Genomic DNA, 24,468 nt, shown 5'->3' with positions numbered 1-24,468 from the left:
AGTTACGTATTGCTTTTAGCCGGTAACCTTTATTTCTGTTGGTCTCTGAAGTCTCTCACTGTTAGTATTATTGAGAGTCTTAATTGGTCTCTCAGCCTCTACCTTGTCCACCTACACACCAGACTTCTTCAATTGCCACATTTATTCCTGTCGTTGCCTGGTGAAGACTTTCTTCAGGGTCCACGGAGCCTCAGTGCCTGGAGTTAGATCTCACATGGCTGAAGGAGAGAACTGACTCCTGCGAATTTGTCCCTTGAGCCCATGCATAAACCTTTAAACAGTAAATAAATAAAACATTGTAACCGTAGTTTTTTCAAACCTACTTTTTAAGGATGGTTCTTAGGCACTCTAACCTCCTTGTAGGCCACCACCCACCGGAAGTAGTGGGACAGAAAGGACACAAGGGAAGATCCTGTTTAGAAAGGATCTTAGAGCAACGTCATCAGGGTATCAAGTTCAGCTCACAGATCAGCAGTGACAGCCCATCTACTGGGAAACTCTACAAGTAAACCAAAATTCAGTTCAGTAGAGTCAGGACACAGAGAGAAGCTAGCCTCGACAGGAGTCAGTAGGGGACCAGAGGAACGCCTTGGGAGAAGTGGGCTGTGCTTCTCTTAGAGAAGCCGATCAGCAAAGACTGGAGACTAACAAATGTTAATAGCTGTGTAAAGGAGCCAAGCTCCCATCACTGTCCATTGAGTCCTTTTATACTCCTGCAAACATCGTGATGTCCTCTACTTGGTCTAGTTGAGGCACATGTCTTGTCTCAGCTGACATCACTCTGCCAATCAGCCCAAGTCCGAGAAGTGGTAAGGAGTCACCAGCACACCACCAGAAGTTTTAGGTGTGTTTCTCTATGGAGTCCCAACAAATGGAGCTCAACTATGCAGTGTAACGCAGAGACCAATACATGTGTGTTCTTAGCGAAGAATCCTTCATCAAGTGTCCTTTCACGTGCTTGCTTCAAACAGAGCATCCTTTTTTCCAGTGTCTGCTTTAGCGAAACACTCCTTCACGAGGCTGCCTATGTCACCTATGTCCGCTTCAACAGAACGTTCCTTCACATGTTTGCCCCAGCAAAACACCATCCAACACCACTGACTTGCCGAAGAGTCCTTACATTTCCACTTCAGAACACAACTAAAGGTGCCTCCTGCTCTCCTTATTGGCTCTCTCGTGCTGTGTGAGCTTTGCCCTATTATAGCAGCCTCTTCCCTCCAGGCTCCTTTCTTACACTTCCCCACTGGAACCTTTGGCTCTGGTCTCGCTGTATGGCTTTTGGCCACCATGACCTCTCTGTGTAGGACTCCTTTCTGCGACTTCCTTGTCAGGCTTAGTCCTCCTCAGGCCCAGCTTGGATGTGATCTGTTCTGTCCCTCGGTCTGTGTGCTCCCCACCCTCACGCAGACAGCTGGGCTTTGATTGCTTTGAGTGAATCACGGTTGGACGCTCACTGCTCTCTATTCGATAATGTTCCTTTCTCGAAATGCTCTCTTTTTCTTTATTTCTTTTTAATTCCTTTATGCCCTGAAAAGTTCTAGGTCTATTCTCCGGAAGTTGGTTCTCTATCTTCATGATATGTTGTTTCTTACTCCTGACCCTATGTCACTTGAGCTGTCTGACTGTGCCCCCAGATGTTGACCTTGGCCCTTCTCTCTGTGTTCTTCCTTGGTTGGTCACAGCAGCCACAGTGAAGCCTTTTCAATACTTATAACGATGAGAATTTCAGTCTCCTAGAATGTGAGGCTTGACACGCATCTGGTGTGCAGCAATATTTGATACAGTAGAGGAATATAATTTTGGAATCATTGAGTTTGGAATGGCAATGGAGAATTAAGTTAGAAAATCCCAGAGTCAGCTGGAAACTTATAAGGTCACAGAATTGTACCTAAAGAATGACTTCAGACTTATATGTCCAGCTTCCCTGCCAGTTCAGCATGGTCACAGCAGCCTCCTCCTCCTCCTCTTCGTTTGGAATCAAGCACGTAGAGAAAGCTGGAGAATGCTCAGATCCAGTTAATAAGAGACGATGTCTTAGGACCAGTGTCCGAGAACAGGACCTTATTCTTACCCAGTTCACAAATCAGACCTCTTACCCCTTAATCCCTGAACAGTGGAACACCTGCAGACTCCCCCAGAGCAGGACAGAGCAGACACATTCGTCCTGCAGCCAGGCCCAGAGCAGCATGCAGCAGGACCTGGGTTGGCTCTCGCTTTCTAATCCTGTGTCCCAAATCAGGTGTTCTCTTGTGGTGGGAGGAGTTAGGGGTGGGGAGAGAGGGGAGGGGGAGAAAGGGGAGGAGAGAGGTGGAGAAGTGGGGGAGAGGGAGGGAGAGAGGGGAGGGGAGAGGAGGGAGGGGGAGAGGGAGAGAGGGAGGAGAGAGGGGCGGAGAGAGGGAGGAGAGAGGGGAGGAGAGAGGGGAGGAGGAGGGGGGAGGGGGGAGAAAGGGAGGAGAGAAGGAGGGAGAGAGGGAGGAGTTAGGGGTGGGGAGAGAGGGGGGGAGAAAAGGGAGGGAGAGAGGTGGAGAGGGAGGAGAGGGGGGGGGAAAGGGAGGAGAGGGGAGGGAGAGGGGAGGGGGAGAAAGGAGGGAGAGGGGAGGAGAGGGAGAGTTAGGGGTGGGGAGAGAGGGGGGAGGGGGAGAAAAGGGAGAGGTGGAGAGAGGGAGAGAGAGGGAGGAGGGGGGGGAGAGAGGGAGGGAGAAGGAGGAGGAGGTGGAGAGGGGAGGAGAGATGGAGGGGAGAGGGGAGGAGGAGGGAGAGAGGGAGGAGGAGGAGGGGGGAGGGAGAGAGGGGAGGAGAGGGGAGGAGAGAGGAGAGGGGAGGAGGGGAGGAGAGGGGGGGAGGAGGGAGAGAGAAGGAGAGAGGAGGGGAGGGAGAGAGGGTGGGGGCAGAGGCGCACAGGGTTACTGAATCGTTTCCAGATGGAGATAGAAGGCCAAGGAATGAAGTGTTTCCATTAAAAGTAATGTTTATGCAGCTCAGGTTTTGTGTTTTCCAGTCTGGAGAGTTTGTTGACAGAAAGACATTCTGTTCCATTTAGGGGGAGTATCAGATAATTAGAAGGTTGTTATTATATCAAAACAAATAAAGTGCCTCCTCTGTACGCTTGCTCCTCTGTATGCTTCCCTGGCTCCTCTGCTGCACCCACAGGGTTTAAGCATGCCTACTAACTTCTGGCTTCTTTTCCTTTCCAGTTTCTAGCTCATACCGTGGTCGTGTGACCGTTTCTAGTCTCTTCCCTGCTCTGTCTCCCTCCCTGACACTCTCTCAGCTGCCGCCTTTTAAGGATTTTAAGAATTAAGAATAAGAGTGTGTTCATTCCTCATAATGTTGGTTGGGCTGCATTTACCCTTCCCTATTTTGAGCTGGTCAAGCCTTCCGAAGGTCTGGGGAAATGATCTCTAGGTAATAAATAGCTTACCCGGATCACTTACGCAGGGACAGTGAACTCTCCCCATCCTGGTCCTGTTGTGAGAAGAAACTACACCCGACAACAGAAATGTAACCCCACAATGTATTGTTACACAGCACAGAGGCAGAATCAGTGGGGAAATCCTTGAGTGCCTCTTGGGTACCAGGGTTGAAGTTAATCATCTTACATGGGAAGCACTCTCTTCCAGTTGGAGATACTAGACCACTTAAGTTGCAGCAACAACTCTGGCTTGCTTTATCGTGGAGGATTGCCTCACAGTGCCGTTTCCAAGATGAGGTTCTTTGGTGACGCTGTGCTGAGGGAAGAGCGCCCTGGGCTAAGACTCTTGAGCCATGCGTGGGAATCCCACCCAGGGCCCACTCCATGCTCCTTGTCGCTCTGGCTAAATGAACACACACCGTTTTACCCTGCGGCCTCCTTCCTCTTCGGCATTCTTCTTTCTCTACCATGTTGCTGTCCCGTTCCGTTGTTTTGTAAACGGACCATCTGTACGAGTTTTCTGATTTTTTTCCAATTCCAACTTCACCCGTCTTCCAAGCAACGCTCACACTCAGTGTTACCCAGAGCTAGAACAGAAACACGCCAAGTGTGATGTGATCATGTGGTGTCTGTGCCAAGCTCACCCTCAGGACGGATGCTCACGCAGCCCAGCTGTGCCTCAGCTGAGGCTCCGGGAGTGGGTGACCACTCCGTAGCTCCACTGACATTTCTGTGGCTGGATGTGACGCGGTAACCGCCAACTCTTTGGCGAAGAGCCTTTGTCTCTCAGCCACTTCAGGGCCAACTCGTCCCCATCGCCTCCCGTGCGGGTGCTTGTAGGTGCTCCCCAGTGCTCCTCTGCTCTCCCTCCGTCCTCAGCCCTTGAGTGACTTCAATACCTGCTGCTCTGTTGTTGAGACTCAAGTCTGAGTATCTCTAGACACCTTTCAGTTCTGCTACCTTGGTCATTTATGGCCAATCGGTACCTGCTGGGTAAGTCCCCTTGGTGTTCCACAGCACCAGCTGCCCACCATGTCTAACTTGCTCATCCTCTAGTTTCCTCTAACGGCGTGACTATTCCTCCATACTCCCAGTCTTCCCTTGATAAATAGATGGTGCTGTCACTCAGGTCAGAGCAATGAGGGCTGGTCCAGACCTCTTATTTACATACGGATTTATATGTTAAGTGTTTTTTGTTTTTTATTATTATTTATAACGTGTGCATGTGCGTGTGTGTGTGTGTGTGTGTGTGTGTGTGTGTGTGTGCGCGCGCGCGCGCGCGCATGTGTTTGTGTGTGGTAGGGTGAGCCTGGGAAATTCACACACCACAGCATGAATGTGGAGGTCAGAGGGCAATTTTACTGTAAATTCTTCCTTTCTGCCTTTACATGTGTTCCAGGGCTCAGAGCAGGCTGCCAAGCTTGTGCTGAAGTACCTTTACCCACGGAGCTGTCCTGTCGGCCTTCCTGTTTCTTCTTCTTCTTTATTTATTTATTTATTTATTTATTTATTTATTTATTCACTTTATATCCCAGTCGCTGCCCCCCCCTTACAGTCTCTCTCCCCTCTCCCCCTCCCCTTCTCTGAGTGGGTAGGGGGTCCCCTAGGTAACCTCCAACCGACCCTGACCCTGACATATCAAGTCTCTGCAGGGCTAGTCACATCCTCTCCAACTGAAGCCAGACAGGCAGCCAGGTTAGGGGAACAGGACCCACAGACAGGCAACATTGATTCAGGGACAGCCCCTGCTCTAGTCGTTCAGGACCCACGTAGAGACTGAGCTGCACATCTGCTACATCTGAGCGGGGCGCCTAGGTCCAGCCCATGTATGCTCTCTGGTTGGTGGTTCGGCCTCTGAGAGCCCCAAGGGTCTTCCTGTGGGACTCCTATTCCGTCTGGCTCCTTCAATCCTTCCCTCAACTCCTCATAAGATGCCCTGAGCTCGACCCAATGTTTGGCCTTGGGTCTCTGCATCTGTTTCAGTCAGCTGCTGGCTGGGGCCTTTACATCCAGTTCATGAATAGTAACTACTGTTCAAGACACACTTTGACATAAAAATAAATAGAAAGAAAAATCTCTACTATTTTAAAATTTGCTACAGTGTGGGGGTTGTATTTTTATTATAATAAGTAATAGTGCTCAAAAGTATGTAAAACGCATCTATACCACCCTAAGAAACATGCTGGTAGTTTACATATTATCTCATGTACCCTTCCCCAAATATTTGTGAATTACGCGTTGTTTTTCTTCCTCATAAATGAAAGAAATCATGCCCAGGGACAGCCTTTTTACCTCACAGAGAGCATGAATTTGCTTCCCAGTATTAGGATGAAAATGAGCGTTGTGTTTATTGATCAGGCCTAGCTGCGACACGTCCTCACTCATGCAGAAGCCACTATAACCATCGTCTGTCATCAAATTCAATCCTGATGCCTCTTGAGCCTTACTTCCTGGCACTGCGAGGGTCTCAGATCACTCTCCTCACGGCCCACGCACGGAAGGCGAGGCTTGGGCTCAAGTCTGCATTGACCACTATGGCCGTGCTCTCTACCCAAATCCACAGTCCTTGCAAGCATTGCGTTCCTGTTCCTGAGTCCAGTTTGATCCCAGTCCTCACCGCAGGCCCCTTGGCAGGCAGGCGCGGTTACTGCCTCTTGGCATCACTAGAGACCATCGTCTGTTGGGAGAGCCCTCATGGTAATGCACTGCAAGTGTCAGCCATAACCCACATTCCTGTCCTGCATCTCAGGACCCCTCTCATCTGTACTGACCGATCCGATCCCTCTCTCAAAAGGCAGCTATTTCGGCAGGGCTGGTTTGACCTCTACAGTGTCTGTCAGCGTCTGCCTTTGTCCTGCTGGTGGGTTCAGACTTTCGACCCTGAGCGCTGTTTGTTAAACAGCCTGAATGTTTCTGTGTGCACCTTGAGCTGTGTGTTTGAGAGCACTAAAAATCAAATGCAGAATCTTATCCTCATCATACAAGAAATGTAGCAGTAACAAAAGCTCGCTGCTTCACCCTGTGCGTGCGTGCGTGCGTGCGTGCGTGCCAAGGAACAAGTAAAAATATTCATATGGGAAGGAGGATATTAGAATGGATGATGTGGTGTTAGAAATGGATTGGGGTGTTCGTGGGAAATCGTGTTTTTTGTTTTAAATACATACAGCTAATTGTATAGGTGGGGGAAGGAGTGAGCAAGCCATTGAAGTTCTTGAGTGGATTCCTGAACCACAGGGAGGAAGAACGGAAGGACTGACTGTTAAGCAGTTAAACTCTTTCCAGTCTGCTGCCTAATGAGGTCTTGGAATTGTTAATGCCTTCGTCCCAGAGCAGGGCTCATGTGGGCCTCATTGATGTTTTGCTTTTATCAGCTCCTTGCGTTCCTGGGTCTCACCTACTAACCTCCAGTATTTCCGGGTTCTACATTCCGGTGATCAGATTGATATTGATAAACTTTTCCTAGGGGTGGGGTAAGGAGCCGGGACAGATAGTAAATATTTTCAACCTTGTATACCAAAACAGTCCCTCCTGAGTTGTAGTCTCCAAAAAGGGACCATTTTCTTCTAAACATTATTAAAAGTATTCTCTTCCTGACCGTTGGCAAGTGGAACGTCTTTGGTGGTGCACATCTCTAGCTCCAGCGTGGTAGCGCACATCTCTAGTCCCAGCGTTCAGGAAGAGAAGGCAGGAAGTTCAGGAGTTCAAGGTCATTTCTAACTACTTAGAATATCGGTTCTCAACCTGGAGGTTGAATGACTTTCACAGGGGGTCCCCTAAAACCATTAAAAAACACACATATTTACCTTGCTGTCGGGGCCCAGCCTCGGCCCGACACAGGATCAGGGTTCTCAGCTGGAAGCAGGGATACCCGGAAGACTCCTAAGAAAACACACAGGCAATCCTTTCGGGGTACAAGCTGACAGGCAAGTTTCAAGGCTCTTTCTCTTTCTCTCCCTGGCTCACTTGCAGCTTGAGGCTGCATGCACTTTCCCTCTCTCTTTGGGCTGGAGGTTGTGCTCTCTCGTGAGCTCCATTTCACACACTGCCATACACACCACTCACACCACACATACCTCCATGTGCCCTCCTTTCACTCACACGCCCACTCCCTCGCCTCTAACTTGCCCCGGCCTTTTACTGTTACTCCGAGAAGCAGGTAGAAAGAGAGACATTGTCCAATCATTACCAAATGTGTCAAGTTCAAAAGAATGATCACATCTCACAGAGAATTAGGAATTGCAATTGTTCCCCAAAAGTTTCAAGCCTCCCCTATTCTCAGGCCTGTGGCCAAGATAATAATTGCAAATTTATCATTATTTAAACTTTTAACATTTGACTTACTATACTTCAGAGCTCAGAGCTCCGAGGTCAGCTACTTACATTTGCCTGTGAAGCTCTAATGATAAACGGCATGGACAAAGCTGCCAGGCAGTGGCCAGAAAGAGTCAAGTTAACCCCTAACTCAGCAGCTCCACTGGCTTCCTGCTTCTGCACATTGCACACAATGACTCTCCTCAGAGTCTCAGTGTTTTAACATAGTTTTACAAGTTTTACATAGTTTTATGTATTCTATACTTGCTTACACATACATTTCCGAAAAGACCAGGAACCACTCTCAAGTGTGCAAAACTCATTTCATAACTTCAATAGCTTTTTCCTTTCTTGGGGTCTCAATATTGGCTCTGCTTCATTTTCTCCATTTATTCCTAAACATAATCTCTTCAAATTTTGTTTGCAAGTCAAACATTAATCTGAAACTACCGTTGTGCAGTTATTACATTATTCCTAAAATTATATCCCACAGCTTACACCTGGGCCATTAGGACTGTGCTGTGCTGTGCCCCTAATGCCTCCATGTTTGATTGTTTAAGAATCATTACATCAAGGAACATCTAGTTTCACAGAACTCACCAAAGCAGGAGAAAGAAACGGGAAAGTCAGATATAATAGAATAATTATGCACAACAAGGCCAAGCAAAAAGCAGTCACACACAAATGAAATCTATACAGCCATTGTTCAGGGCTAAGGCTAGGAGGAATGGGAACAGCTCTTTTACAAACAAGCTACCCGCGGGCTTCTGAGACGTCACCATCCAGGTCTGCTGCGAACAGTCCATTATTTCTGATGGCGGGTCCCCTGGAAGGATGTGTCTCCTGCTTCTCATGACCCCAGGCATCTATATCATGGTACGTTGTCCCCAGCACATTATGACTCATATAATGGTAGCAAAATTCCAGTTACAAAGTAGCAATGAAAATAATTTCATGCTTGCGGGAAGGTCACCACAACAGAAGGAACTGTAGATCACTGCTTTAGGAAGATTGAGAGCCACTGACTTAGCAAGTTCAAGGCTATTGTGGGCTGCATGACACATTGTCTCAAAAAAAGGAAGGCAAAAATATTCTTGTTTTAAGATCTATACAGGAATAGCTGGAGTGGCTGTGGTGAGACTGGCTCAGAGGCTACAGTGTAGCAATCCTGCTGTCAGCTACCTCAGCCCTAGGGGCCCATGCTGTGCACAGTCTGACAGCTCTTGGGAACCTAACTGGCTAGCTCTGACATCTGTAAGAGTCCTCAGAGCCACCCAAGCTGTCAGCCTCACCCATGCCCATGTCATTACAACAGTTTTTAGAAACTCCCCAAAGATCCTCTTGGAAACTCTGCATTTATCTCAAAGCAGTGTTTTCATACTTCCCAGAGAGTTAAAAATAGCTTTCTGTTAAATGCTGAATATATTTAAACATCTCTTGTACTGTGAGGCAGCTCAGAGGTGTGTTTAAAAGTCACGTCAGTCCCTGCATGGCGCTTCTACCCACGACTGTCTAACCACTAGTGTTCAGGGATCGTTTAATTGAATACATTAAGTTGTATCGTTAGGTTATTTGGAAACAATTTCATAAACATCAACTTTATTGACATTTTAAGATCAGAGAACTGGAAAGCAGTTAAGACAGCAGATCAGACAGCACCGTAGCCACCATAGCAGCTCTGACAAACACCAAGCCTGACTTCCCAGGCCCAGACGACTAACATTGATCTCAGGCAAGGCACCGGACACTAGGAAATCTAGGTCAGGGAGCTGCTTTCCTGGCTGGGGTGGTATCCAGGAGCCCTCGTAGAGGAAGCTTGGGAAATTCCTCCTTTTGTTTTCTTCCTTAACGATTTAAATTCCATGTATTTCTTGTAGGGAGAGGCACAGACAACTTGCAGGAGTTGGTTCTCTCCTCCTATCTGGGTCCTGGTGATGGAGCTCACGTGGTCAGGCCTTTACCTCTGAGTAAGAGCCTTTACTTCTGAGCCATCTCACTGGCCCCAGAGGTGTAACCCAGGACGGTCTAGAACCTGTGACATCCCTCCTCCCCCGACAGTGTCTCTTCAGGGTATACCATCCCAACAGGTCCACATAACAAATTCTTCTAGGAGAGATTTGTGTCCAAGTTCTAAACACTCATTTACTTGAAATATAAATTTGCTTAAAAAAAAAAAAAAAAAGAACCTTGGTGGGTTACTGAAATCCTTCTTTTTATTCAAAATTAAAATGGACTCTGAGTAATAGGAGGTCAAAAGTTTTTGCTTGATGTTTAAACTAACAATTTCTCCTTACACAGCATCTAATGCCAAAAAATATAATAGCACCTTGACTTCCAGGCACTTAAGAGGGGGACTTAACAACGTCTCAAAGAAATAAAACTTCCAAGAATAAGATGCTTAACAGTTAAACAATCTGTCCCATGGATGGATTGTGCCTTCTATTTAAGCCTAATCTTTTGAAGTGTTAAATATTGATATAGCGGCTACACTATTCTTAGCCGTTCTCCTGTTCTGCGTGCCCAAACTAGGGTATTCCATAGAGGCTATTTTTTTTAACACTCCATTTCTGCTGCAGAAATAATATTCTAAGAACGTAAGTAAGTTTCCATGCCAGTCAAGCCTACATGGTGAGACCCTGTTTCAGAAATAAAATAAAATAATGTAACTGTGCAGGCTAGTTTTATGTCAACTTGACACAAGACAGAGTTGCTGGAAAGGAGGAACTTAAATGAGAAGTCGTCCATGAGATCCAGCTGTAAGGCATTTTCTCAATTAGCAATCAAGGGGGCGGGCTCAGCCCATTGTGGGTGGGGTCGTCCCTGGGGTGGTGGTCCTGTGGTCTATAAGAAAGCAGGATGATCAAGCCATGGGAAACATCCCAGTAAGCAGCACCCCTCCACGGCCTCTGCATCAGCTCCTGCCCCAGGTTCCAACTCTGCTGGACTTCCTGTCCCGACTTCCTTTGATGAGGAACTGTAATGTGGAAGTCTAAGCCCAATAAACCCTTTCCTCCCCAGGTTGCTTTGGTTACGGTGTTTCATCTCAGCAATAGTGTCCCGTGTAACTCACATGTACTTCTCACGTTTATGGTATCAAGAAGAAAAAACCAATGAACAGATTAACGCCCAAGTTTCTAACCTGTATTTGTTCTTTTTCTCCCTAATATAAGTTTATTCTGAGACATATTAAGAACATTAAGACATCTGGAGGACAAATTCAGTCCATTTAGCCCACTATAGATTTATAGGCTCAGATATTGGAAGTCTAAGAAATTTATTTCTCATAGTTCTGAGGGTTAAGAAATCCAAGATCAAGGACAAAAATCAATATTAATTAATACTTATGAATTATAGTTAATAAATACTGTTATCGCTTTTCAAATTACATTCAGGGACTTTTTCTTTAAGATTTCTTTTATCCCCAGAAAGATATTAACTCAATGTACTCTAGGACCCTCCCCATCTTGTCTAGACCCTCCCCCATTTTCTTCTTGAAAATTATGTTCCCCGGTTTAAGATGCCACGGTACTTTTCCTGAGCCTTCGGGCTCCCCTTTCACATTTGCTCATTCTGTATATTTGATGCTATGTTCATCTGGGTTCTTCCCAGAAAGAATGTTGTGGCTTGGATAGAAGATTCCTCTCAAAGACTCATTTGCTGGAGTCTTATGCCTCAGTGTAGTTCTCAGGATCATGATAGTTCTAACGTCACCAATGGAGTAATTTTAATGAGCTGTTAATTGAGACCTAGTTGATGGAGATGGATCACTGGGAACATTCCTTCAAAGGCTACATTTTGGTGTCCTGTTCAGTTTGTCATTTTCTTCAGGTCTACAGGGAATTGGGTGAAGCTCCCTGGTGTTCTATTATTCTATAGTGAGGTGAGTGTGTGTGTGTGTGTGGTGTGTGTGTGTGTGTGTGTGTGTGTGTGTGTCCAGCCCAATTTAAATGTTAATCTCACTTAGAACACCCACACAGATATACCCAGAAATAATATTCACCCATGACCCACTCAGATGGACACATAAAATAAGCCATCATAAAGTCACACCATGACAACTGACAATCCATATATCTCTCCTTATCTCTTAATTACAGGCAATAGCAATGTATATAAGTCTTCCTAAAATGATACAATTAACCTATACTTAAGTGGAAATGTAACTTCTTTCCAGAATAGTAGATAAAATGTAGCTTACTTTTCTCTTTAATAAACAAAATAAAAAATACTAACCAATGATGACAAAGTATATCTGACATTATATAAGAGGAAGGAGAGAGAAGATATTGGAGACATATATACATGATACAGATGTAGCTGGTTTAATGTCTATTCATAGTGTTAAGGTTTATATGTGATGTTATTCCCTCCTTGCCCCCCAGATGTTGATTTAGTCACGATTGCATCCTAAGGGCTGATGTAATCAGTTTGTAACTCGATGTCAGTACTGGGGATGATAAAAACTTTCATAGGTAGGACTAGGCCTACATCTTGTCCTGGGCTTCCCGTCTCTGCTTTCTGGCCACCGTGAAGTCAGAACCCTGTTCCACCCCAACTCCTGTCATTGTCATGTCTCAGAACAGCCACGCCAATGGAGCGAGCTGGTTATAGGCTAAAACCACGAGCCCTAATGAATCTTTTCTCCTAGAAATGGTTTTTCTCAGGCATCTGTCTCAGTGATGAAAAGTTTGACTAGCAGACATATTAAGAAGTAAGTAACTGACCATGAAGCTGGCATTTGTAACGCCTTCCCCCACTACCTGGTCTGCATTCACTTTGTCTTCAGTGAGACCCTTGGGTGGTTGTGGTTCCTAGCCTGGGGTGGTAACCTTTGTCATTCCTGAAGGGCCTGGGCCATTTGGAGTTCTTAGATAGGGTCCTTGTGGCTGCTGAACATGGTAGGCTGGAGATGGCCACAGGGTGTCTTGTATTCTGGATACACTCACTCTTTACATTCACCACGGAGGGTCAGGCCACTTGCTCCTTGATGGCCACCGCAGCACAGTAACCCCATCCTTGCCTGTGGGTGCAGAGATGAGGCCGTGTGGGAGTCAGCGTAGTCTCTGCACGGGAGCATTCCTTGCTCTGGGACTGACACCCTTAGTCAATAAGTCCACAGCATCAGATCACAAGATCAGGAAGCAAAATACTTGGCAGTTGGTTACAAAGGGGAAATAGTGAGTGTGTTGCCATCATTTCTATCCCTGACCACTGCCCCGGTGAATCCTGGCTATGGCAGAAATATATCCTATGCAGCCTCTGTACTGACCCACACCATGCTTGGCCTTTTAGAGAACCCTGCCTAGGTGCTGTCACCTGTCTTCACAGTGACACCCAGTCTCCACTCCCATTGTATCAAACCAGCTGCTTCAGAGGGATGGAGAATTTGGAAAGACCATGACTTGTATGAACAGGGCCACTGAAGCATTTCTTTTTGTTGTGAAGTCAATTCCTTGACCAGAAACAATGCTTGTGTATATTGAAATTCTGGGAATACCCGTTTCCAGTGTAATACATCATAACCCTTTCCAGTGGTCTTTTTCATAGTTTTAAATGCTTCCCAGGGAAGAAACCTGCTCCCAGTTGTCCAATACTCTTACTTAGGTGATCTATCCTTCAGAGACAGCATCCATTCAGTTCCCAGCTACAGTTTCTAGGCAAATGTTGCCCTTCTTAGGATCTCTTTCTGGCATACAGTATAAGCCAGACAGCCCCTCATTATACAAGGGATTTCATCCCTCTTCCTGCTAATCCCCACCATCGTTCCTTCTGCTAATCCTCTTTCTGGGGTTCCTGGGCTCTCCTTGATCACTTCTCTGTTTATTTAATCTCTAATCGTACCCAACCCCCCTTACCCCAAAGTTCAGCCCACTCATGCCATTTGGCCTCCCACATCCCATGCTGCGCCCTCTCCACCTCGGGTGAAACCATCTCCTTTCACTGGGTGCAAGCATTAAGCCTACAGTCTCCACAGCGATGATGACACCTCCTCGCTTTGCCTGGGCCTTCGCACCCTTCTTGGTCCATCACATACACCCATTGCCAGTGCCCTCTCCACCCAGCCCCACCTCGTGGCTCCAGAGAGGGGCAGGGACACCGGTCTTCACCTACCATCGTTGTCCTCATCCTGGAATATCCAGAGATTGTGGTTCAGGCTGTGGCACCTGACAGGCTGTGGGCTCGAACTGACATTTTAATCTTTTGTTACATCCTGTTTCCTATCATTGACATAACGGGGCCTTTCCATGTCTTCACCCTTGGGTCTCTTGGTGGCAGAAGTCACTCCTAGACCCACCTACTCGGTGACTGCGTCCAAGTGTCAGAGAGAATGTATACTTCACTGAAGGAAAATGAGACGTGCACAGGACTTTTTCCCATCTCCTCTTCATACTTTATGAGCCTTAAATTGGTGGGACCCCCTTCATCAATTTGACTGAGTGTCTGGTTCTTGCAAAATGACTTGGCTGGTGCACATTTGTACATTTTGCTGCTTAGGTTGTCATCTGGACACAAGCTACATTCGTCTGGGAGCAAGGAATCTTTATGGAGGGCACAAGCAGTTCTCCTCCATGGTCTCTGCTTCAGTTCCTGCTCTGACTCCCCGCAGTGATGTTCTGCAGTCGGATTTGGAAGTCAAATTCCTGCTAAAGGTTCTCTTCCTTGGTCGTATGCAGCAGTGGAAAGCCTCTGTGGTAAATGCTCAGCACTACCCACTTGCTGAGGAAGCATTGCAGTTGTTGTCTGTTGGTGCCCTCAGACCCATGGTTCTGAGACACATGAATTATGACTAATTTTGAAGATTTGTACTGTACCCTTTCCCCATCTTTGGTGCCAGTTGCATCTGGATTCGTTTCACAAGCAAAACTTTCTCCCATGTCAGGAGGGAGGAGAGGGCTGCAGGTGAGAAGAGGCTCATGTCCTTGGTTGACTCTTGTAGCTGCCTCTGTAACCTTAACTTGGATCAATGGAGGAGGGAGGGAGAGGGGAGGGGAGGGGGAGGGGGGGGGGAGGGAGAAAAGGGAGAGGGGAGAGAGGGAGGGAGGGGAGAGAGAGAGAGAGAGAGAGAGAGAGAGAGAGAGAGAGAGAGAGAGAGAGAATATCAAGATGGAGATGGGGAGGGGGCTGGAGAGATGGCTCAGTGGTTAGGAGCTCTGACTGCTCTTCCAGAGGTCCTGAGTTCAAATCCCAGCAACCACATGGTGGCTCATAACCATCTGTAATGGGATCTGATGCCCTCTTCTGGTGTGTCTGAAGACAGTTACAGTGTACTCACATTAAATAAATAATGTGTGGGGTAAAAGTGTTCTACTGTTTTATTTTTTATTTTTACCACAACAGCCTCCTATCTCATAGACTTTTAAGTGGTATACAGTTTTCTTAAAACCTCTCTTTTTCCCTGTGCCACATCTTGTCACTTTCCTGGCTGACACGAAATAACCCAAGTGCTGATTATCTATGGAACTAAGTTGGCAAGTCTAGTTCCTCACCCCCACATTCTTCCTGGGAGCTATCTTGGCAGCAGCCAGTGTTGCATATGGAATTGATTTCTAGTATTTCCAAGGGTTACAGCATATGAACATTTGAAAATTCTTTGTATATTATGTAATGATGGCCCCATTCCTTAGGAGAAAGTAGAGATAAAGTCTGAAATAGCTTATTCCATATTTCAATGTGGACCCTTCCTTCTTTCCAGGTATCTCTGGGCAACTCTGTATGGAATTAATGAGGTGTGACATTGTAAAATAGTCACCTAATTGGTAATGAGTGAGTAATGCCCTACACACTGGGACAAGTCACACACACACACACACACACACACACACACACACACACACACACACACACACAGAGAGAGAGAGAGAGAGAGAGAGAGAGAGAGAGAGAGAGAGAGAGAGAGAAAGCAATATACAGTCTCCTTCTTTACTAGGTAAGCTACCGCAAAGTACAGCATTTAGGTAAAAATCCAAATCCATTCATGCAAGAATTTTACATTCGAATTATGCATAGGATCCATTTAGATATGATACGTTCTGCTGTTATTGTTGCTATAATTAATATCCTGTTAGAACTTATAGTTGGGACTTATTTAATCCTAAGATGTGGGTAAAATAAACTTTTCAAGTTTACTAATAAAAACCAGATAGTAATAAAGCTTGAGAGGAATCCAGTGGATGAAGGGCATGGTGCACAATCGTGAGGACTGGAATTTAGACCCTCAGCACCTACCTAGCAAGCTAAGTGTGCAGTGTGCATCTGCAACCCCAGTGCTGATGGACAATGGTGGGCAGACCCTGGGGACGAATTGGCCAGGTAGTCTAGACAAAATGGAGACTTCTAAGTTCGTTGAAAGACTGTCGTAAGTAAGTAAATGTGGAGAAGCAGTTGAGAAAAACATCCTAGTCTCTACATGTGCCTACACGGGCAAGGACACACACACACACACACACACACACACACACACACACACACACACACACACGGCCCTCCCAGTGACACAGTGGCAATATATAAACAAAATGTGAAGGTTTTACTTTCTTTTCCTTATTTAGATGTATGAAAGTTTTACGTTTTGATGAAATTTAATTTATCTTTTCCTGTGTTGCTTTTGATATTGTGGGACTTACCTTTATGTTTTCTCCTAAGAATTTTATAGTTTTTGTTCTTATATTTAGGTCTTTGATCCACCTGGACTAATTATTTTTTTAATATGGAAGTAGGTATAGAAGAGTGTCCTATATCCATTTTTCCTATTTGGGTGCCCAGCTTAGTGAGAAACTGTTCTTCCACGGTATAATGGTTTGGTCTCCTTGTTGAGTGTAAATTAGCCGTTGGTGGATGTGTCTGTTTCTGGACTCTTCCAGCCCACAGGCTGTATGTCTGTTCTGTGACTTGGTGTTTTAATTTTTGCAGTGTTGTAGTATGTATGAAGTCAGGAAATGTAACCCCTCCAGTTGTTGGTTTTAAAAGTTGTTTTGAGATTTCTTGCAATTTCATGCAAATTTTGAAGACTGGCTTCCATTTTTACAAAAGCAGCCTTTGGAAATTTGACAGATTTATTGAGTTTGTAGACTTTAGGTAGAATTGACACCTTAGCATTTTTACTGTCTTTGGATATTTGGTGGGTTTGTCTTGTAAGGTCTCAATTGTGTGTATGTGGTGTTTACATCATGGACAGTTGTAAGAACCCAGTTTAGTTCCTCTTAGTTACCGTGTCTTCCAATTCACAGACACAGACTGTCTGATTATTCCATCATCTCCAGTGATGGTCAACAGCACTTCCTCATGTTGGGTGCGAGGACTACCCTTTCACCTTCCTAGTTGAAATTATTCCTATATATTTTATTCAAAAGTGAGACCACGAGCTCCTTCAGACAGGTGAAGAATCTAATGAACAGCAGCGTGCCCACCCCTGGCATAGTCAGGAAGCGTAATGTGGGGTTAACGTCTCCTGGTGGCCTCTTCTTCCCTGCCTTCTTGAATTAATGTTTACTATTCCAGGGGACCATAGGCAGACCCTCCCAAGTATGTCTCCGTCCTGGTCTTGAGAACCTTGGAATGTGCCACCTTACATAGCACGGTAATTTTTTTTCAGATGTGATTAAGGGTCTCGAGATGGGGCGTTTAGTCAGGATTATCAGGACACCTCCCTTGAGATGTCAGGATCTTTGTTAAAAAAAAAAGAGAGAGAGAATCAGGGTTTCTAGCAATATTCCTTTCCGCGGGCTGGGTAAGCCCTAGGGTCTCTGATTTTCCTGACCCAGAACTATAAGTTACCCAGGGCCTTTCTTCAGGGTAGCCATGCGACTTTTGTGGGAGAAAAGAGGCTTATTTATTTATTTATTCATTTATTTATTTATTCATTTATTTATTGCAAAAGAAAAGGTGTCTCAATAAACAACCAAGGCCCTGAAACTCACAATCCCCCTGACTTTGCAAGTAATGTTATAGGTGCTACGTGCCAGCATATCCAGTTAATTGTCCTTCTGGACAGTTACCCAGGTACAGATCTGCTCTGTCTCACCTCTTACCGTGAGCTTCCCACATCATGCCAGCCAGGGCCTTTCCCAGAAGAGCTCAGAGATACAGAGAGATTGATTTCCTCACCCACACCTACCAGATAGTGAGGTGTCATCATCACGGGTCAGTCAGGTGGCTGTGCGGCGTCCCATTGCTGGACATCTCTAATAAAGTGCCTGAATGATTGCTTTTATTAGTTATAGTAATTCTCTTCATAAGATTTAAAAATCGACTTACATTATAATAGTAAGCAAAATGAATAAAAATGAAAGATCTGATGTTAATACCCAGGGAAAATGTCATCAAAAGCATTATTAAGCTGAGACTTTTGTCTTCTAACTGGTGACTGATTGTGACTTTTCCTGGGTGTAGTGATATCAGCATGCCCATAATCCCAGCATTGGGGAGGCTGAGATAGGAAGATCCAGAGTGGCTAGCCTGGGCTACATAAGACTCTGTTTAGGAAAAGAAAAGAAAAAAAATCATGTGACTACTGGTATACTTGGGTTCTTACTTCATTTTATATGCAATCATACTTATAGACTTTTTTCTTCCTGCCTTTTTAAAAAGTTGAATTTTAACATTTTCCTACTTTCATGTTTAGAAAATATACAATATTTTTCTGCCGTTTCACTGATTTCGCTTATTTTGAAAACATGTGCTTCTTTAAAAAAAATATAATTGCGTTCTTTGAAATTTCATACATATACGTAATGCGTTCCAACACTCCCCTACTTTCACATTCTCCTGTCTCCTTTTCATCCCTAACCCTGCCCTTGAAACCCCTACCAAATGCCTTTCAGATTCCAGAGACATCTGTGTGAGCACTAGGTTGGACCATCCACCAGCGAGGCCACTAGTAGACACACAACTGAAGACCATGACTCCCTCTCTCCCTGAGTCTATCAGTAGCAAATAGTTCAGCAGTGACGGAAGGCGCCCCGAACCGTTCCTCCCATGCCTGGTGTTGACAGGCATGTTTTTTGTGCAGACCCAGCACGGACGTAGCAGCTGCTGTGAGTCCGTGTCCTGTCCAGATGGAGTTAGCTGTTCGTCGCCCTTCCCTATCTTCCAGTTCTTGCATTCTTCCTGTCTCTCTTCTGCAGCATCCTCTGAGAACATGGTCTAAATACACGGACTAGGGATAGGCAGGCCCTCAGCCATCAGTCTCATCGCTGTGAAATCTTCCTGCTCGCCAATGTTCACTAGAAAGAGAGAATTCTTTGATTAAGGCAAAGAGTAGCTGTAAAAGTGGGCTTTTCGATACCTGCCCTTATTCCTGAATAATGACACGGGGACCTTTGTATTTATTAAAAGGCTTCAAGCACTACAGCTGGGCAGATTTATTCTGACGCGACTACGCTGGCTGCTCTCGCCTACTTCCGAGCCAAAAGGGATAACCTGCAGTCTTAGTCTCACTTTGGCCCCTCCTCCTTCTCTCAGTCCTGGCCTCCTCGAGAGAAGTCCCGCCTTCTCTCCTGCCAGCTACAGGCTGATCAGATTTATCAACCAATCAGAAGTCAAAGGAGAACAATGTTTTACAAAACAATGAGTGAGGAACTGCTTCATAATAAGAATAGCAGGTCCCTGCTGCGCCCAGGTCTTTGAGTACAGAAATTAGCATTTGAATACACAGTGCAAGGAAACATCCCCCTGCAAGTAACATTCGCCTATGGTATAAATATATTCAGAGGGAACTTTGAAAAGTATGGAATGCTTCCTGAGTTTTCACGTCCTCCTCACTCAGGGGTCATGCTTCTTTGTGTTGTTTAAACCGAAACCTGCACAACATATACACTTTTTAAGCAAGACCAGTGTGAACGAATAGGTATATTTTCTTCCTGAACGAAAACCGAATTTAGAATACTTTAGTCTACTCCTAGGTCACTATCATCTAGTGTTTAATTCTTTAAACTTTGAGAGAGTGCAGGTGCTGCAGAGGCCAGAAGAGGGCAGTGGATCTCCCCTAGGATAGATGTTTCCGGCAGTTGCTAGCCACCCAAATTAGGTCCTCTAGATCAGCAAAGCATTCCTAACTCACCTAAAGTTTTAGTTATACCTCTGTTTTACAAGGTTAAAACAGTGGTTAGCTATATACTCGTTTGAGAGTCTTTGCTCATCATTAACTATTTGTATCCTCCAGCCCTTTTGGGATTTCAATATTCTTCAGATATTTTCTTTTTTTTTTTTCCCTCCTGCCCCATCTCCGGATATTTTCTTTGTGGAGGTTCTAAATGGGGGCAAACTGAAACTTGGTTTTAGATTGTGTACTTAATGGTCATCTTGGGTTGTAATTCACTGTTGTGTTATACTGCACCGGGGATCGATGACTGCCCTGTTTTGTTGCATTCTGTGATGATTTGTGTCCATTGTCAGATCTGGGCCCCCCTCAAGGCACACGCTAAGGGATTATTTAGCTGCTCAAGTACCTGTGAGGGATTGTGCTAATTAGGTTAGGAGGGCCAGGGAAGACCTAAAAGTGGGAGGTGCCCTTCCCGCTGAGGTCCTGGACCGTGTAAAAAGGAGGAAGCTGACTGAACGTGTGCATTTGCTGTCTGCGCTTCCCGACCGTGTTGTCGATTGGCCGCTGTGTCCGGCGCCTGAATTATGTCTTCCCTACCATGATGGGTTGTATCCTGAAACCAGGAGCCAGTAAACTCCATTTCTTCTTTAAATTGCTTTCGCCAGAGTACTTGATCACACCAGCAGGGAAAGGACTCGGATACCATCCAAGCATCATCCTTTGAAAGCATTTTCTCTCTGGTTACATCACGTATTTTTGCTGGTTCTTTTTGGCTGTCATTTTAATCTGTGGTTATTTTTGGATTTTACTTAGGTTCCATTTCCTCCTGGAATTCTGTGGAGATAGGCGTTACACATTTTCACGCCATAAACGTCTTAGCCTCCTCGTCTTTTATTTTCTAATCTGTTTGTGCTTTGCTTTTCTAATTTTCTCAGAAACATACTACAGTTTATTTTCTAAGGCTTTAACTCACCTATTGAATTTTTAATCCCAATAATTGTATTTGTAATTCACATGAATTTTTAAAAAATGTTTTTACTTAATGTATATAAGCACACTGTAGCTGTTGTCCTCAGACACATCAGAAGAGGGCATCAGATCCCATTACATATGGTTGTGAGCCACCTTGTGGTTGCTGGGAATTGAACTCAGGACTCTGGAAGAGCAGTCAGTGCTCTTGACCACTGAGTCATCTCTCCAGCGTTCACATGAATTTTATTTTTAAAGGGGTGTGTGTGTGTGTGTGTGTGTGTGTGTGTGTGTGTGTATGTGTGTGTTTGTGCTTAAAGAGGGTGTGGGGGTCTTCCTTGAGCTGGAATTGAATTGTGAGCTGCCTGGTGTGGGTGCTGGGAGCCGAACTGAGGTCTTCTGGAAGAGCAACAAGGGGTCTTAGCCACTGCGCGCTCTCTCTCTCTCTCTCTCTCTCTCTCTCTCTCTCTCTCTCTCTCTCTCTCTCCTATATAATTTTAGACACATTTAGTCTTTTTGACAATATCTTTCTCAAGAACGCCATCTTCCCTGTATTGAGTATCTTAAGGCTGTTGTGTAATCACAGTCTGACAGTGATGTTTTCATTTCTGTTTACCCTTGGTGGATCTTCTCCCTCACGTTGCTTAGCCTTTCGTTTTATTTGGGCTTAATCTGTGGCAGTTCTGTAATGTTTGGCTCCAGTCTGTGTCTCTTCAGAGAAAAAGATTTATTTCTGACAGATGTCCCAGGGTTATTTTCAAATTGGAACCCTGTTGCATGCTAACATATCAAACCCAGCTGCAGGGATCATAAATTTCAGGTGGACTCCATAATGATTAGAAAGGGCAGGCTAACTGGCGTTTGTTACCAATTCTTTGGGGGGAGGGATTTTATTTTTATCCCAATGGCACTGTGGTGTATAGCGTGTGCACGTGCCTAGGTTGTCTAAGCTTCGCTGCTCTCTTCTGCACCTGCCTAGGCTTACAGAGCCCCTTTGTTTTAAAACCATCCCTTAGCCTTCCAGACAGTTGTAGCAGGGGTGCCTTGTCAGTCTGGATTTATAAACTTCCTTTACTTCGAAAACAATTCAAGTTATGTTTAAAATTTGCTCTAGTATTTACTGATGCTTTGTATCAAGAGTATTATGGTTTTTTTTTTTTTTCCCAATCTACCACTTTTCCAGAGATGGAAACCAGATGGGCTTATTGAGCCCAAGAATATCATAACTTTAGGGAAATTCAGTTCATCTTAGCAGTTATTAAGTGAGTTCTGTGTATCAGCTACTATTTAAAGAAAAAACCACCAGCTTTCTTGCAGAACCTTACCTGCATTCAGAAAACAAGTACGCTCATCTTTCTGCTAATCTTTCTGTAGCTATCAATTTGAACTATCACACGATCGTATTTTTAAGAGGTTTATATAAAACTCCTTATACGGAGTTCACAGGTCAATAGTAATAAAATCCTATAAAGAACTATGAACAGAGACTACATTATAGAGTTCGTTATAGTACTTGGTTCAATTCATTGCAAGAATATAATTTATAGCGCAGCTTTAAAAAAATTCTCAGATTCATGTTTGTAAGAGTCCGAGGTGACTCATTGTCCCTCAAATGGCTCTTGAGAACCAAGAAACAGTCTGAGCTCAGGGCTTTGTTCTGGACTCGACTCACTCTAAAGACACAGAGCACGGCTGGACACGGTGGTGGAACATGCCATTAATCCTGGTTTGGGGAGGCAGAGGCAGGAAGATCTCTGTGAGTTCAAGGCCAGCCTGGTTTACACGGCAAGGTCCGGGTCAGCCAGAGCAGCATGGCATCCTGTGTCAAATCAAACAAACTTCAACCAACCAACCAGATCTGCAACCCATAGCACATCCTTAGAAAAGGATAGCATTACGCCACGTGGTCAAAGGCAGCAGCTTGGACTTCAGACAAAATCCCTCCCTTGACATGTGACATTGTCCATTAAATGTCCGCTTTTCTAATATACTGAAGATACAGCCTTTACTAACACACACACAGTGGAAGAGCTACACCAAAATCCAGACATCAGTCAACATAATGTTTCCTTTCTCTGCGTTTAGATTTTCACGTACCTCACCTTTAAAGACTTGGTCTCGTGCAGTCAAGTCAACCGCTCCTGGATGTCGATGATTCAGAGAGGCTCCTTGTGGAATTCTGTAAGTAGATGTGCAGGGCCTCGCGGTTCTTCTCCAAGGCAAATGGGCCACGGAGAAGGGGTGGGGGTGCAGGGAAGGAGGCCACCAGCAGAAACGCGATTTGTTTGTGGTTTTGGTTTTTTGGCTGCTTGGCTTTGGTCAGCACAGACCTGGAGGAAGAGGTGAAAATACGGAGCGGAGCGACATTATCTTAGAGGTGTATTTACATTTTAAATGCTGGAATGTGTGAGTTGGGTATTCCTTTTAGAAGGAAGCGAAGCCCCATTTGTCGGATACACCTCACCCTCGTTCTATTGTTTGTGCGCTGGTTCCCGCTGATGAGGACCGACTCCGTGTTGAGCTCTTGATGATGAGAAAGAGAACTTTTAAAAGGGAAGCATTTGAGCAATAATCCCAGCACTCAAGAGGCCGGGGCAGGCAAATCTCTGAGTTCAAGGTCAGCCTGGTCTATTTAGTGAGTTCCAGGACAGCCAGAGCTACACAGTGAGACACTGTCTTAATCCCTCCCCCTAAAAAAAGAAAGAAAGAAATTTATTTATTATTAGTGTTTATAATTATTTTATGTGTATGGGTGTTTTGTCCATCTGTGAACCACCTGACATGCCAGAAGAGGCAAATATTCTTTGGAATTAGAGTTTCAGAAGGCTGTGAGCCATCACATGGCTGCTGGGAACTGAACCTGGAGGAGCAGCCAGTGCTCCTAACCACTGAGCCATCTTTCCAGCCCTGAGGGGGGTGGGAGGGCATTTAGAGCCATGCGATTTGCAATCACCACCTCATGGCTCATAACCGTAAGGTTAGTTCTAAAACAGGGAGGGAGTTTTCTTACTGAACGTGGCTGGTGGCAGGTAGAACAGATGGGACCTGGTGTGTATATGGGCTTTGAGTAGCCAGGGCTGATAGATAAACAAGAAAATAAACAGATACTGAAAGTATTTTTAGCTGTCTGTTTTAAGCTTTAGTTTGAAGCCCCCCGGGTATGAACGTTCCGTTTCTCGTTTCGGTTCCTCACGGCCTCCTTACCATTGGACCACACTTGAGCACTCACAGGGAAGTGAAGAGACTTGTAACTTTAAACCATCTTATTTCTTATTCACGAGAACGAGAGCGAGCATGGTCCTGAGATAACAGCAACAGCATCACAGGGGAGCCTGTCTGAGATACAAACTCTGAGGCTCTCCCCGAGCCCTGCTCTGTTACCTGAACTCAGGAGTAGCAATCAACAGTCAGTCTTCACAATCCTTCCAGACCATCAGCTGCAGGCTCGGGATTTAGAATCGCTTTCCTAAACTCAAAGCCAAGACAGGCCTGTCTAATTTGTTAGCTCCTCGCAGTGTGGCCCAGAGTGAGAACAGAACAGCAGGACAGTCAGGAGCAGGATGGCGTCCTGATGGGATGGATGGATGTGCAAGGAACTGATGCTCACCTAGAGTTGCTGGCACCTTGTCCTCTCCTCTTAGTCTCTATGAAAAGGCTCAACAGATTTCGTACCCAGTGCCTGGCCGCCTGGACACGGGTCAGTTCCAGTCCATGGTGTCACCAGTGCCCCCAGTCC

General features: G+C 45.4%; 1 protein-coding gene across 2 annotated transcripts in view; it reads left to right on the top strand.

Moving 5' to 3' along the window:
- Positions 1 to 24,468, top strand: part of Fbxl13 (F-box and leucine rich repeat protein 13) — a 190,702-nt gene that overhangs the window by 62,306 nt on the left and 103,928 nt on the right. For both annotated transcript variants that reach the window (XM_032907076.1, XM_032907075.1), the window contains exon 8: positions 22,818 to 22,913. In XM_032907076.1, the coding sequence (XP_032762967.1) occupies positions 22,818 to 22,913 (96 nt within the window). The remainder of the gene's footprint in view (positions 1 to 22,817; positions 22,914 to 24,468) is intronic.

Source organism: Rattus rattus, chromosome 6, assembly GCF_011064425.1.
Source record: "Rattus rattus isolate New Zealand chromosome 6, Rrattus_CSIRO_v1, whole genome shotgun sequence".
Lineage (NCBI taxonomy): Eukaryota > Metazoa > Chordata > Mammalia > Rodentia > Muridae > Rattus > Rattus rattus.
Note: the sequence above shows the minus strand (reverse complement) of the source record. Positions and strands in the feature narration are given on the sequence as shown.